This window comes from Coturnix japonica, chromosome 3 (assembly GCF_001577835.2).
Source record: "Coturnix japonica isolate 7356 chromosome 3, Coturnix japonica 2.1, whole genome shotgun sequence".
Taxonomy (NCBI): Eukaryota; Metazoa; Chordata; class Aves; order Galliformes; family Phasianidae; genus Coturnix; species Coturnix japonica.
In genome coordinates, this window is record NC_029518.1 from 19,210,881 (window position 1) to 19,226,593 (window position 15,713).

At 45.3% G+C, this 15,713-nt stretch overlaps 1 protein-coding gene across 8 annotated transcripts; it reads right to left on the reverse strand.

Annotated features, from left to right (window-relative positions):
• Nucleotides 1-1,833: 1,833 nt before the first annotated feature.
• On the reverse strand, nucleotides 1,834-14,341 carry TATDN3 (TatD DNase domain containing 3). 8 transcript variants are annotated; one of them, XM_015857301.2, is made up of 12 exons: nucleotides 13,964-14,341; nucleotides 13,858-13,890; nucleotides 13,702-13,775; nucleotides 13,499-13,583; nucleotides 11,881-11,943; nucleotides 10,723-10,832; nucleotides 10,189-10,244; nucleotides 9,925-10,037; nucleotides 8,841-8,921; nucleotides 8,330-8,467; nucleotides 6,916-6,953; nucleotides 1,834-4,207 (listed from the first exon to the last, which is right to left on the reverse strand). In XM_015857301.2, exons 1-12 carry the CDS (start codon nucleotides 14,324-14,326, stop codon nucleotides 4,201-4,203), a joined length of 1,161 nt encoding a protein of 386 aa, XP_015712787.2. In that variant the 5' UTR covers nucleotides 14,327-14,341; the 3' UTR covers nucleotides 1,834-4,200. The 8 variants fall into 8 exon arrangements, with proteins under 8 accessions (XP_015712787.2, XP_015712789.2, XP_015712788.2 ...); XM_015857303.2 differs by having other exon boundaries at nucleotides 6,916-6,958; XM_015857300.2 differs by lacking the exon at nucleotides 1,834-4,207 and adding an exon at nucleotides 6,669-6,799.
• Nucleotides 14,342-15,713: the final 1,372 nt, after the last annotated feature.

Below are 15,713 nucleotides of genomic sequence, written 5' to 3' on the forward strand. Positions count from 1 at the left end.
TCACAGATAAGCAAACTGCTTTTTTTTTGCAATGAAGTTATCTCTATCAGATTCAGTCCCTCTTTGCCTCCTTCATTCATTCCAAGAAAAAGCCTGATCTAGCTGTACTTCTCTTGTATCAGATCAGCTGCTGGCTAAATGCATTTATTCTGGTTGACTTCAGAGTTTAAGTGCTGCTTGCTGCGGAAGCGTAGCTTTGTTAAAAATAGGACTTTGTTTTGGTTCCTCTTCTTCTTAGACTTCAAAGCAACAGAAGTGTCTGCTTTCACTTTAGGTATGTCAGTGCAACATGTCAGTAAATTATATAATTCATCAGATATCTTCAATATCTGATGAATATCAATATCAGATATTCTTCAGATATCTTGAGACCACATCTCGTACTTTCAACAGTATCTGTTTGTGGTCACTGCAGCCCAGCCATCTACAGCACTCAACTACTGGAGCAATCCTTAGCACAGGGTTGGCCTGGGGTAGTCACTGTTCAGTATTTAGTATGAGCTGGGAGCTCTCCTACCCCTCCTGTTCATTAGGATGTAGGAGAATTTCATACTGTAGTAGGCCTGGCAGCTGAGGAAAGGACCACAGTTCTTTGGGTACATAGGTATAGTTCTTGTTCTTCCCAAAGAACGTGTAAACGGTGATCTGATTTCATTTAACTTTTTTTCCCCCTTGTATTTTAGATGACCTTGCAGTCCATCCAATGATAACATTTACCCCTACAGACACAGGAATGAGGCTTTGTTCTTCTCTCATTCTTCTTTTTCCTACTGTTACACTACTGACTCTGTGCAGCAGCAGTTAGTGCTGGTGGACGTGCTCTGAGTAAGGTTCAAGTTCAGCCTGTTCTGGAGTTGCAGATGTGTCTGAGCTCTCCTTTCACAGCAAACAGACAGCATCTTCTTCCCATGACAACACACAAAGCTTCATTTGCTTTCTACACAGGAATCCCACGCAGAAGAAATAACCAAACACCTTTCTCAAAATGATGCCTGAGGCAGTGAATAAAGCACCTGGTTGCAATGGACATGACAAGGCAGTGCAGATGCTTGGTATGAGGGAGAAGAGGCACGGCCTGGCTTGCACCTCAGAGGATGTGTTTCCTCAAAGCAGTGGAGGTCATCAGGAGACTTTAAAGAGCTTAAGCCTGGCAGTAGAATGAGCACCTGGATGAAAGTTAGCACCCATAGGGAAAGTGGTTTTCTTCCAGAAAGAATTAAGTCTATTTACAACCAATCAACTTGAAGTCAAGTGTATCACTGCCACAGCTACACTGACGTTAGTAAAGTAAAACAAGGCTGACTTTAATGTGGTAAAGTCAATGCAATTTCATCTCTGGGACATGTGATTTATCTCCAGAAGTACCTTCCTGAACAGGAAAGGAAAAGGCAGAGCAAATTAACAGCGTTAGGAAAAATCTTTGATACTTGCATCCTAACTTTTTACACTGCTGTATTTCATAGGCTTCACAACCATTACTTGTGATTTACATCTGTTTGTATGAGAAGCGGGGCCAAGGGCATTGTTGAACAGCAGGAGAGAGTTATCCTGTGAGAAACAGCCATTGGAGGAGCTCACTTAAAATGCGCATCCTTGGAGTTCTATGTTTCGTGGATAATTTATGAGGCTACAAACAGAAGACTTATGTCAAGGTTTGCAGGACAAATTTAGCTTAGAACTGCTGCTAACCTTTTTCAATCTAGCCTCCCATCCAAAATCTGTTCCTGTTACCATAATATATTGTCAGTTGAAAGAGTGATGTATTTTTGTAACTGTTTCCAAACTCCAGTTTTATCTTTCAGATAATGCCATCTTTGGATGAAACATCATTCCGAAGGCGCTTTTTTATTTCAGTTCAGAGCATATAGCAAAATAAAGGGAAGACAACTATAGAGTGCTGCTTTCAAGGTGTAATTACTTTCCTAACACTCCTAGCTCGGCTATTCCAGTGGCATTAATTCCTGGTCACGTTGTTCTTCCAAACCTTACAACAACATCTAATCCCTCCACCTAGAAATTCACATTCACAAAAGCTGGCATTTTTGTGTGCACCGGGCACACGATTCAGATTTCCAGGATTTTCTGTCTGTAATGTTTCAAACCGTGTCAGTCCTCACTGTCAGGAATTTAAATGTTGTTTTATGAAGCACTCAGCTCCTGGTTACACTGAGCTCAATGCAGGGACAATCTCCGCTGAAGAAATGTATTGTGTGCTTGTCTTTAGACCAAGGGGGGAAAAAAATCCAACTACAGCAGCTTAAGAAGGTGGTTTCAGAACAAAAGATTTGAAGTTCCAGCTGAGCTGGAAATGAACTATTTTAGCAAGATATTAAACAAACCTCAGCAAGCTGGGCCTGAAATAAAGTGGTCAAAGAGCTGCATGTTTAAATTTCTTCATTGAAAGCTGTTAAGAGAATACAGGGAAAATTTAAACATCCTCTTCCTCCTATGCAGTCCTCATTCCAGCAACATTCAACCTGCTGTCCGCACAACATAAAGTCTCAACCTCTCCCACAGAATGAGCATCTGCAATACAGAGCCCCTACCTGAAGTCTGCTCATAGATTAACTCCAGGTGCTTGTCTGGGCACCTTCATTTTGGAACATAACTGCCCACAGTAGAGATGTTTGTCTGTGACATGTATGTGATTTTTTTTTTTTTTATAGTGGCAGGCACACAGAAGGATTCCCTGACTTAAACATCAGAGAAAAGTTCTATATTTTGATATATAGGGAGTGATAAGCGAGCAGGGGACTCTTCTGTAAATAATATTAGAAATGACCGTTCTGAGATGTCTCCATCCACACAAAAGATGAAGAAATGTACATCTGGTGCTTCTGCTGCGCTGCCATCTGGTTTTCCTTTTGCGGTCAGCTGTCAGTCTTTAATATGTAACAGAACTGTTCTCCTGAGTTTCCAAGCAAACCAAGTGGAGAAAATACGTTACATACACAGAGTTTGTGTTTTAACTAACTAACCAACCAACTAACTAAATAACTAGTGAACAAATGCAGTAGGTAAAACGTGTTGGGTTATTATTCACCATGGGTAACAGCTTCTTCATCTACCACAAAAGGTGTAACCTCCATCTGAATCGTTTATAAGCAGTAAGCAACATCAAACTGCCCACGTTCACACCATTAGTAAAAATCAGGAGATGCAGAGGGTTGCCTTTAAGGAACGTTCTCATTTTCAACAAGTACTCATTCATCCAAACGGTGGTTAACTTTTAGGAAGAGCCTCAAAGCATTTTGCATTGATACTGCGCAAAGAAAAGCATCAGACAGCTTTGGATGGATGCTGAACAACTGGCCATTGAAAGCACCACTCAAAGGAACAAGGATAAAGCATCTCCTTCACTTCTAGGAGGTCTCAGATAACCTGAGAGCTGCAGCGATTTAATGTGCTGTATTGTGAAAAAACACCATAAGATGACTTCAGTTTCACGACTCTTTTACTACTTGCTTCATCACCACCGTGTGCACTCTTTAAAAAGTAGATGGAAAGGAAACATGGATTTGGATCTACTAAGCGCCAAGTGTGGAAATACACTTGTGTTATAAAGACAGATTGCTCACCCGATCCTGAGAAACGTTGTTACTTTTTCTATTGAGGAAACCCAAATATTTGCTAACAGCTGGAAGTTCCCAATTTCCCTCTGAAGAAGTTATCAGCAGGAAGAGAGCCGTGTTTCTTAACGGCCTCCATCTGTTCCATAGGGAAGACATTGGCTGACCTCAGCATAACTAAAAATCAGAGGGATGTTTTTTCGTGTAGAGTTGAATTAAAAACAAACAATGGCTGCCCGAGCCCCTGGCTGTGACAGCACATTATGGAAAACGCAATAACATTCCTGCAGCCTACAGCACTTCAACAGGAACTCAGCCACCCAGACACCAAAAGGGACTTTTTCTGTTCCTTTGTTGGGAAGCATTCTTCAAAGACCCCTTCAGACAGCTCTTTAGAGTACACCCAGCAAGACTCAGACTGGTTCAGATTAGCCACAAAGCCTCAACATCCCAGCGAAAATTCTCCTCCCTTTTATTATGGGGGAGATAATTCAGTGTTCTCCAGGTGTCAATGAACACATTCACTGGTGTGCTTTACTGGAGCAGCTATCACACGATCTCAGCTCAAAAGCTGACATGCTGACTTACAAATTATCTTTTCAAATCCTTGTGGCTCTTCTCATATGAAACATTAAGACCTGGCCAATAAAAAAAGAAGATATTTGGTTACATTGAACTACGGCTTTTCAGAGCATTAAGTTTAGTGAGAGATCAAATGACATCAGCCCGACTTAGCAAAGGACTGTGGGACAGAAGTGATTAGAAAAGCCATGTTAACATTAACACGGGAAGAGAGTTTAAAAGGGGCATAAGGAGACTGATCTACCTGGTTTTGACTGAACCTATTTGGACCAAAGGAGGGATCCATTGTTTGGACCCATTCCCCAACATGGAATCTGTTTAATTAATTTACGGTACTGCCAAGAAAACAAAATAAGGCAGAATAGCACGTAACAAGGTCAATCTCACTACAGTAATCGATATAGCAACATTCAAAACAGGAACCAGATCCGCCAGAGTGGCATTCAGACTGTTTAAGCTTCTGGAGATAATCCTGTATTTCCAATAAACTGCAACTACAGGCTAAACAGAGCATTTATGTCCCTTAAGACCTCAGACAGTGCAAATGGCTGGCAGCTTTTAGAAACCCGAGGAGAAAAATGGAATTACTTGGGTCCTGGGAATAACTTTTGATTGCTTACTTCTCTACACAGGCAGTAGAACTTGGGCCCCTTGGAGCTATGCACAGGACGAAAGCTGTGCTGGATGTCAGCAAGCAGACTCACAGAGCTCATGAAAAGCCATAGGTTACTTGAACACACTGGTGAAGGAACACTCTGCAGGGAGCACTAATATCACTGATATTTTCCATGGCACGTAAGTCAACCCCAGCCTCCCCATCAATCACTTCTCCTTCCGCATTGATTCAGATATTGGAGAACGATAGCTGGAAGATAAGCAGAAGGCCAGGCCTCATGCAATCTAATTATAGTGTGCTGAGACGGCTTCCAGGAACTCCGCAAGGACAGACGTCCTGATCCTGCCTCGTAATGGCTGGAAGAAAAGTAAAGATAACAGCAAGGTGGGTCCCCTTCCAGGGAAGTGGTAAAGGTTCACACGTTGTGATTCCATGGACAGCTGTACCTTTCCACAGATCCTGATCTCTATTTTTGTCAAACTCTTTTAGCAGCATAAGTCAGGTATAAAGGTGAGATGTGTCAGTCAGGTATAAAGGTGTTTTCACATCTCACTTTGCGCTGACTCACTCCTGGTGCTGTTCTGATCAGGCTCCTATGGCTGGATGGCTATTAGCCAGCCCCACCTTTGCAGCTGTTACACCAGGTCCAAAGGGTATACACGTAACAGCTGGCAGTAAGCCGTATGAGGACACCTCCATCCCAAACCACCCTCTCTCGATCACTCAGAGTGGTTTTATGGCCAGATCACACAGACAGCACACAGCAAAGCAATTGTGATCTCTGATTTTCTCCAAATATTTATCTTCTGCTGGTCACCATAGGCCAGATGCTATTTCCTTCTTGTTCCTATTTGCCTCTATCTGAAGTTAAGACAACCTCTGGAAATGCTGTAGTAGATTTCATTTGTTTTTACTGTTAGTGCTCTGGGCACCTGGGTAGGTACAGTTGTGAACCTTCCCCGTGTGTATGAACTGCAAACAGCAGGCTTATTTACCATAACATGGCTTGTGGATAAAAACAAGGGAAATTTGATCTTGGTTATGAACACCCTGATGAAAGGAGCCTCTTCAGATAAAGTGCCACCTACATACATAGATCGGCAGTGGATGTTTTCAGAGGGCACTGACATCTACGTGTGCAGGTTACATGGTGCTAGCACAGAGCTCAGCTTCCACTTGAAGCTCCCCAGGCAGGAACACTGACCTCAGAACAGAAGGGAAGTTATCCAGGGGTGCTTTGATGGGAGCTCCCCACATGGTGCTCCATTTCTTCTTCCCACTGTGCTCTGTTTGTTCGCTTCCTCCCTCTTTGTTGTGTGTCCAGAAAGACTCTGAGTTCAACAGTGCTCTCTCTGTGTATTTATAGCAACAAGCCTGGGCCAACCAAACCATCAAAGCCACCCTTTCCAGCAGCGCACATCACAAGGACAGGCCTTCCTGTCAGATAACATCCAGCCCTCTAGTTTCCCAGCCATAGTGGTGTAGTGCGAGGAGGTCTGGTCCCACAGGGTAGAACCACAGCAGGAATGAAGGAAATGCATGGGGAGCTGGGAATGAGGTGGCTGGGAGTGGGGAACGGGGCACACACAGGAGAGTGGGACTGCCATGGCGCAGAGGTCCCAAATCGCTTGGAAAGAAAAGCCCTGTGCTACTTGTGCAATGAGTTATCTTCTGTTAACACAGGAACACTGCCTGATCTGTGCTGAGCCTGGGCTGACAAGGAGCCAAGCACTGGCTTTCCCTACTCAGTGACAGAACACACAGCCCTGGCACAGCCAAAATAGACCCAAGATCCTAACGTGCCCATTAAAGGAGACAAAACCCAAGTATATACCCGGTACAGGAACAGCTCTGGATAGAGTGGGCCGCATGTCCTAGTGCCTCATTGGTTTTTTTTTTCTCCACTATTATTTTTCACAGTTCCATCACTCACAGCATTACAAGGGCACAAAAGATGGCTCGCACTCTGGGCAGGAAGGGACCTCATGTCCATGGAAAACCAGCCTTGGGGCGCAAAGGGAGGGATAACCACCTGCTGGAAAGAAAAGCACTGAGACAATGAGGTGCTGTGGCAGCCTGTAACTTTTCTTTGATCCCAATTGTGCCTTTTTAAATTCCATATAGAAAGCAAAGAGAAGGACAACAAACCTTTCTGCTAAGCCAGTAACTTTCTCAAATTCGTTTTCCTGCTCTGTAAGGGAAACAAAGGCCCCAGGCAGCATTAATGAAAAAACAAACAAAAGCAGAAGCTCATTAGTGATAAAAGTTGAATTTCCAGTCAATTATTTACTGTTTCTGCTTCTAAAGAGCCTATCTATGCATTGCATAGGAACCAGCTGAAAGCACCTCCAGCAATCACCTTTGGTCAATTTGTTCAAACTCTTATCACAATGAGCAACATGATTACATGCATTAACTGCTTGGCTTTATTATCACCTCCTCTCTTGCCTCATAGTCACCTCCTCACTTGTTCCCACGTTAAAAATCTTGAAAAACTACTTATCCTCGCAGCTTGCCGCAGTATCTGGCAGCAGCAGACCCTCAAGGGAGGTTTCAGAAGGGCCCTGTGAGGTTGCTGCACCTGCGGCCCTCCAGAAATGAACTGCAAGCTCAGTCTGTGCAAAGTATGTTCACATCACTACAATCACCCTGCATCCTCCTCATGATGTGTGTCCTGTATTGAGTGATGCACTCACTGCAACCCTGTACACACGGGAGTTGCTCATGTCCATCTGTGTGCTGTCTTTTTAACTTGGAAAGCACCAAGTGATGCAGGGCTTTTCTTCCAGCAAGTGCTGTACCAAAGACTGAGCACTGAGTAGTGAACGAGGCACCCCGAAGGCACTATTTTTACCAAACAATCACAAACCTTTCTTCATTTTTCTATCACTCCATGTAGGGCCTGCTAGACAGACCAGAAGCACATGTAATGTAGCTTGGTATCACCTGCTTAGCATCTCCTGTGACAACATAATGGTTAATATCATATAATTTAAGACTATTGCACACCTTTTCCCTAGCACCACCTGGAGGCAAACTGCATCGTTCACTAATTCAGTGGAACTGATGCCTGTAGATCCAGGACAAGTGGCCCTAACTAATCTGGGTCAAAGCTTCAGGAGATTCAAGCAGTGCTGCTCTGCACGCACACTGTAACAGAGACTTCTGCTGCAAAAACAACAAGTTTTGTTGCTTGCTGCAAAAACAAATATTTAAATTGGATGAGGTAACTCTGGGTAAACAGCAAATTACCACAGTGTGGGTATGCCTTATAGCACAAAGTTTTGCTCCCATTTCTGTTTTACTGGACAGCTGATACCTTTCTTCTCCACCTGAATCCTCAAAACGGCAAATAATAAAATATCTTTTTTGTTGTATACAGGAGATGAACTCACTGCATTCATTGCAACTTGTATCTGTACAACACTGTTCTCACTTCTTGACCTCTTGATAGCGAAACTCCTCTTAAGGCCAAGATGTGTGTTGGTTTTATTTATTATGTTTATTATGTCATAAACAACAGTTTCAGCAACATCATATCTTTCAGTTTCCAAGTCTATACCTGAAGAAAGTTACGAAGTTTGGGGAACACTCTCAGCGCATTCTGTGTTGTCACTTCTATAACTTCTTCAACTGGAATTCCTTTAATTTTAGCAATATATTCTGCAGCAATGTAGATATTTTTTGGTTCATTTCTCACCTGGATTAAAAAAAATCAAAACTCAAAAATCAAGCAGAAGAAATAACAGACCCCTCCAATGACAAGTGCTTCGGATTCAGTGCTTCCTGACACACCTTTCATCAAACTATACCTATCTATGGTAGAGAAATTACAGGTAACTGTTGTCCTTGAATCATTTTCCCCTTTGACCCTTACTGGAATTTCTTGTTCTTTCCCAGCTTCAACCTCTATGGCTATTTCTCTGAATTATACATCTCAACATTTCCACCTGGCAATCCCCTCCATCCCTTGTTCACACCTACACTCCTTCACTCTCCCACGCTAGCAACTAATCTCCACAAGGAGGAGTCACAGTGGATATACAAACACAGAAGTCCCCATCATCATTTACCTGTTTTTCAGGCCCCAGAGCAGGAGAGTCAGTTTCCAAGCATATACTTTCCAAAGGTAACACTTTCACAAGTTTCTGCTTCTTGAAGACAATAAAGAGAACTATTAAATGTTTTATGCACTTACAATTGTGGGAAACATATAAGATATAAAGACAAGCTCTGCATTTAAAAGCAGTGTTCAAAGACCCTGATGCCACTGTCAGTATATTGTCAGCAAATTCAGCATGGCAGCAAGAATACCAGGAACGAACTGCTAAAGAGTCCCTTAAAAAAGATTATCCCATTTTTGGTGACTCTAAAAATCTGAAGCACTATTACCTGAATACTGGATCCTTATTACTTTATCAGATTACGAGATTATATTGCACAGAATTAGACTGTCAACGCAGTTTTAATCTACTACTTTGCTGTACACAGAGCATTTGAATATCTTTTTTCCCCTTCCTGCTTCTACCCCTCAGCTCCAGTTTGCCCTCCTTTCTGCAGCTTCCTGCCTCATCCACAATCATCCAGCCCTCGCAACCTTTCTACTTGAATGATGCCTTGTCCTTTTGTACATTTCCTGAGCTTATCAGAGCAAATGACGACAGCGCAGGATGGAAACAAACTGCTACCTGAGAAGTCAGCAGAGTTTGCAGCAGCCCAGAGTAGAAACAGAAGCAGCATTTCACTGAGTCCAGGGCTGAGACTGGCCAGTGCTGATCTCAAGCAATATAGCTGAGCAAAAACACTCATTTTCTTAATGCTTACTTCTCAGGAACAGATGAACTGTTTTAGCCAAAATTTCTCCTCCAAATGTCCATATATGGCAAAAGTCCCATACAGAAATATAGCCACGGCAAAATGGTAATTTTAAACCTAACTGAAAGTGGGATCTTCTTTCAAAAAGCACCAAGTGCCTGTAATCATATGTCTGTGACAGCCCTTTAGACCATATAGACTTCAATGAAAAACAACCAAACAACCAAGCATTCTTTTGAGTTGCACAGTACAAATGTAGTTATGTTTGCCAACACACTAAGCCAACAACTATCGCCTGCAGCTCCCAGGCACCGAGCAGGAGTGATCCCCTCCAAATGTCACCTGATCACTCCTTATAATGGAGGGAGGAATGGAGAAGAAGTATCCAGCTTTCACCCCTTCCATGGCTACAGATGGCTTCCCATCAAACGCATGAAGCAACACCTTTGAAGCACCTTGGAGAAAAGAAACAAACCTATTTATTAGCAGCATTCACAAGGTTTCTTGGGCACAAAATGATAAGAAAGCATAACAAAACTGAAGAGATTATTCTATGAAATTCTGTTGGTAAAAAATAAGAAGGAAAAAGATGCATTAAAAATTTACCTTGCTCCTTTAAAAGATGAATGGTTGGTCTTCCAGCTGAGCGGGAGTGAACATTCCTGCAAAGGAAACAGAGAAAGCCCTGGCATTAGGAAATTAAACAACAGTATGTGTGTCTGTTTTTCCATAAACACAAATCACAGAATCACAGGGGTTGGAAAGGACACCTGCAGGTCATCTAATTCAGCTCCCTGCTAGAGCAGGCTCCCTACAGCATTGCCATGAACCAACAGCAGGTTGGGAAGAAAACAATTCATCTGTGTTAGCACTTTTACCTGGAAAAAAAAATCTAGAGATGTGTATTTAAATCATTTTAGCCACACTGAATATTTATCAGCAACACTGTGAGAACAGGATAAAAAACTCCAATGTATTCACAGGCGAAATTCAGTAATTACATTTCAAGCTGGACACTGTCAGGACACCAATACCAGTTTAAGACATATAAGTTCATTAGGCTTTTAGCAATTATAAATCCTGGGAACTCTTTACAGAGGTTACTGAGATCTGGAAAACTCTCCCATTAGTCAAACTTACAAAGGCAAATCCAGTTTTCTTGCTAACTCAACCTGCTTGGTCAGAACCTGTCTTTGTCCTTCCTTCTGTTCATCTGTGCTGGCAAATCTGGGAGTGAAATCTAATCCAACCTATGGTACAAGAACAAAAGGGAGTAAGTAGTACAGGTCTAATGCTTGACTAAATCACAACAGCATAGAGAGAAAAAGAAAAAAAACATTTCAGACCTGCAAGGTATCATCAAAGATGGCAATTAAAAAGGCTATAGCCACAGCTGTAGCGTAATTCAAAAAGGAATTCATCCTCAAGATAAGACTCTCAATTATGAAAGCGTTTGAGAGAAGCTACTGTATTTAGCATTTTAATCTGTAAGTAGTTTTCTGACTTCTCATATACTATTAAATATTATTTCAGATAAAATCTCAAAGCTGGATCTCCAATCTAAGTTGAATCTAAGTTGACTTGAACCTGTAACTTAGTCCTATCTCTAGTAAAAACTACCCATTGATTTTACAGTTTTTTGATCTAAATACATTCAAACAGAATTTAAACTTTGTCAAAGAAGGCCAAATTCACTGATATACCAACAAAAGACCTCGTTAAAGTACAGGAGTAAAACAGAATCACAGAACATCCTGAGTTGGAGGGGACCCAATAAGGGTCACTGAATTCAGCTCCTGGCTCCACACATGACAAGTTCAGCTCCAAGTTCTCTCAACAATTGCCTTTCCTCCAGTAAGTGCAGAACTAGCCACAAACCCCTCTACTACCACAGGGACAGATGCTACCCTAAAGTTTTCAACCCTTGGTTTGTTTATAATGGAAAACAACATAACAGATATTACGTGGATAGAGACAGACGGGATCACAAGAAAAAAAGAGCTTAAGTAAGTCACCAACGTAAGCTGAAATCATAGGTTGGCCTAACTGTGCTGCAAAAGAGAGGAAGGATCTGAACAAGGGTAACTATTTCCTAATAACAACATAATGAAGGAAAACAGGGCAAATCTATGAAGGAAAGCGCTTCAAGAGAATTACAAATCAGGCGTGTGTTTTTATCAGACCATCAGCAACATTTACTGCACATACAAAGTCAAGCACTCACTAAGTTTTTGTAACTATGGTGGCAGATGCTGCCAAAGCCAGATATGCTCAAACCCATTTTGGAATTCTACTTACTTCTCCAATTGCCACCAACTTATCTTTGTGCAGTTCTATGAGTGGCAATGCTGCATCCAGATCCTGTAAGAACAAAAGCAATCCTCACTGACCTTACGAGGTGGAAGCTGTATGAATACAAAGTTGTGGTTAATTAGGATTTCCTGGCCACAGGGGCACACTGCTGGCTCATGACCAACCAGCTGTCCACCAGGACCCCCAGGTCCTTCTCTGCAGAGCTGCTTTCCAGCAGCTCAGCCCCTAACCTGTACTGATGCATACAGTTCTTCCCCTGTAGGTGCAGGACCCTACCCTTGCACTGTCGAACCTCAGCAGGTTCCCTCTGCCCAACTCCCTGGCATGCCCAGGCCTTGCTGAGCGGCAGCACAGCTGTCTGCTGTGTCAGCCACTTCTCCCAGCTTTGTACCATCAGCCTTTCCCTTCACTCCTCATAAATTTTGTACCTTAGACTTGCTATTACCGAAGTTGAACCGTCATCAGTATTTCAGAGACCTGCAGGATTTTCCTGCTTTACCCAAAGACCCCTCCTTTCAAAGTGAACTTCCCATAGGACCAGAAGTAGTAACAAAGCCCATAGCCAGTCTGGTCACGTTACATGGCTGCAGACAGTTCTCCATTCTCCCCAGGCTAAGGGCACAAACTGGTATCCTCCCAGTCCCACACTAACAAAGGGCCATCTGCAAACAAGATGCATTCTGTTCACTGTAAGCCAACAGTTCACTTGGGGTTTATAGAACTGCTTGCAAGCAGCATCATTTCTGGGGCCAGATGGCTCTGAGTGCTGCTGAAGTCACACAGGCAGATGCTATGGTGGAGGCCCAGGGGTTTGGTCTGCTGCGTCCTCCGCTTTATAGAAACACAGCTAACTTGGGATCAGGCAGATCACAGCACCCCCTGCATCTCCAGCGCAGCCATAGCATAGAATCACAGGATTGTCTGAGTTGGAAGGATTCTCAGAGGTCATCTAGTCTTTCTTCCTTAGATACAATACGAATATGGAACTCCTCTCTTTTAGTTTGAAACCAAGCCCCCCCCATCCTAACACAACAGACCTTAGTAAATACTGAGTCTTTTCTTTCTTACAGCCCCACTCTAGATACAGAAAAGCTGCTCTCAAGTCTCTTTGGAGCCTTGTCTTCTCTGTCCTGAACAGCCCCAGCTCTCTCAGCCTGTTTTCATAGTGGAGGTATGACACCCCCTGGCTCATTTTTGTGGCACTCCTCTGGATGTTCTCCAACAGATTCACATCTCTCCTGTACTGAGGACTCCCCATCTGTGAGTTCTCACCAGTGCAGAGCAGAGGGGCAGGATCACCTCCCTCACACTGCTGGCCGTGCTTCTTTTAATGCAGCCCAGGATCCAGTTGGCTTTCTGGACTGCAAGGATGCACTGTTGGTTCATGTCCAGCCTGCCATCCAGCAGTACCCCAGGCCCTTTTAGGCAGGGCTGTGATCCACTGTGTATCCCCAGCTTGTACTGATAACGGGGCTTGAACCTTGTGGGGTTCTCCTGTACCCCCTGCTCAGCCTGTCTAGGTCTCCGGACGGCATCCCATCCCTCAGACACGTCCACACAGCAGCACGTCACAGCCGCACCGGGCTACCTGCCACCAAGTTACCTGTAAAGTAACACTGCGTTGCTCTCCCGGAGAAACCTCCTGCACAGGGTGAACACCCAGACACGGCAGCACGAACCCTGGGAACCTGCAACGGAGCGCCACACCGAGCCAGCGTGAGGTGGAACCGAAGGCCAACCGAGCATCGAGCCGGCAGCACGGCCACGGCCCCGCCGGGCCGCGGGGATCAGGTCCCGGCCTCGCACCTGTGTGACAGCTCCAGCGCGCTCCGGAACTCCGCCGCCTGCTCCGTCACCGTCACCAGCGCCGCCACCGCCGCCTGTCACGGCCACAAACAGCGCTGAGGCCGCACCCGCCGGGCTGCGGGGCACCACTCACCTGTCGGGGGGCGCCTCTCTCACCTGTCGGGCCGCACCCACCACGGCCGTCACGTCCTGCAAGAGACACGCAGCGCCTCAGCGCCGGGCCAAGACGCGACAGGCCTCTGCCCGTCCCGCGTTGCCTCACCGTGTGGAAGCAGGGCGCCGAGAGGTGGCAGTGACAGTCCACCGGCCCCGCCATGCCGACACCCGGCCCCGGCTGCGGGAGGGAAGGGGCGGGGGAGCGCCGGGTTGTGCTTCCGGGCCGGCATTTTCGGTTCGGATTAGGCGGGAAATGGCGGCGGGGCCGCCCGCCCGCCGGGACCCGCGGGTGCGGTGCTGCTCGCGGCGCGGGCTGGACGAGCTGCTGGCGCTGTGCGTGCCCTTCGTGCGGGGCCTGGCCGACGGGCAGCCGGACGCCGCCGCCGCTGTGGAAGACGCCATCTGGGTACGGCCCCGGGCAGGCCGGGGACTCACCGCTACGGCACTGCAGGGTTAGGCGGGCAGACATAGGCACTGCTGGGTGATGGGGGAGGAGGCGCTGGGTGCTGTGCTCGGTGCGGGGCTGTCGCTGCAAGAACGGTACGGGGTGTATGAAATTGGCGGAGAAAGTGGTGAAGGGCCATAAAACAGCAGTTAGGGAGTGGCTGAGGGAGGTGGGGCTGTTCAGTCTGGAGGAGGGGAGACTGAAGGGAGACATTCATTGTAGCCTTTCAATACCTGAAGGGAACTTACTCCCAGGAGGGGAGTAAACTCTTCGAAAGGGCTGACAATAGCAGGACACGGGGAAATGGTTTTAAGTTAAAAGAGGGAAGATTTAGGTTGGATGTTAGGGGGAAGTTCTTTACTAGGAGAGTGGTTAGGCCCTGGAACAGGCTGCCCAGGGAGGTTGTGGATGCCCCGTCCTTGGAGGTGTTCAAGGCCAGGTTGGACAGGGCCCTGGGCAACCTGATCTAGTAAAGGTGTATGTTTGGTGGCCCTGCCAGGCAGGGGGGTTGGAACTACATGATCCTTGAGGTCCCTTCCAACCCGGGTCATTCTGTGATTCTGTGAGACATTATTGCAATGCAGCTGCCTGAAAGGAGGCTGCGGCGACGTGCACTGCAATGACAAGGGATAGGATGCAGGGAAACAGCCTCAAATTGTGCTGTGGGGGTTTAGATTGGAACAATTTATTCATAGAAAGAGCAGTCGTACATTGAAATGGACTTTCCAGGGAAGTAGTGAAGTCCCCCTGCCCAGAGAAACACATAGACACTGCAGTGCGGGATGTGGCATAGTGCTGGACGTGGTAATGCCGGGTTGATGGCTGGAGATTCGCAATCTTAAGGATTCCGTGATTCTTGCCTGCCGAGCCAGGCAGTCATACAGGAAGGGCTCTATGTGCTGACGTTGCATATGTGTGTCTAAAGCATAACTTTTCCAGCCTATGCATCTCTTGCAGAACTTTGAGGCAGCAGTGAGAGAGAATGTTACCATTAACGGGCAGCCCTGGGCAGAGACATCAGCCGACTCTGAACCAAACAGTATGTATGGTTTGTCATTCATTTCACATGTATTTATATGTTTGTTTGGGTGGGTATTTTTTTTTAGTTGTGTTTTTAATTGGGCAGTTCTTCCTCTAGTGGCTGCGGCAGCAATGACACTCATGAAGCAGATGAGGTGGAACTCAAGCTTGGCTGTGTCTGTATAAAAAACTAAAGTACTGCACAGCAGTAACGTGGTTCTTGCAGAGCAGTGTTTGTAAGGGAAAAGCAACTAAAAGGTATACAGCAAGTATCCATGGCAAAAACAAAAGGGAAGACAGCTTTATTAGAAGGAGCGTTGTTCTGCTTGATGCCTAGAGCAAGATGCTTACAGATAGTTAGGCACAATTTTAGCTACCACTATTATGGCAC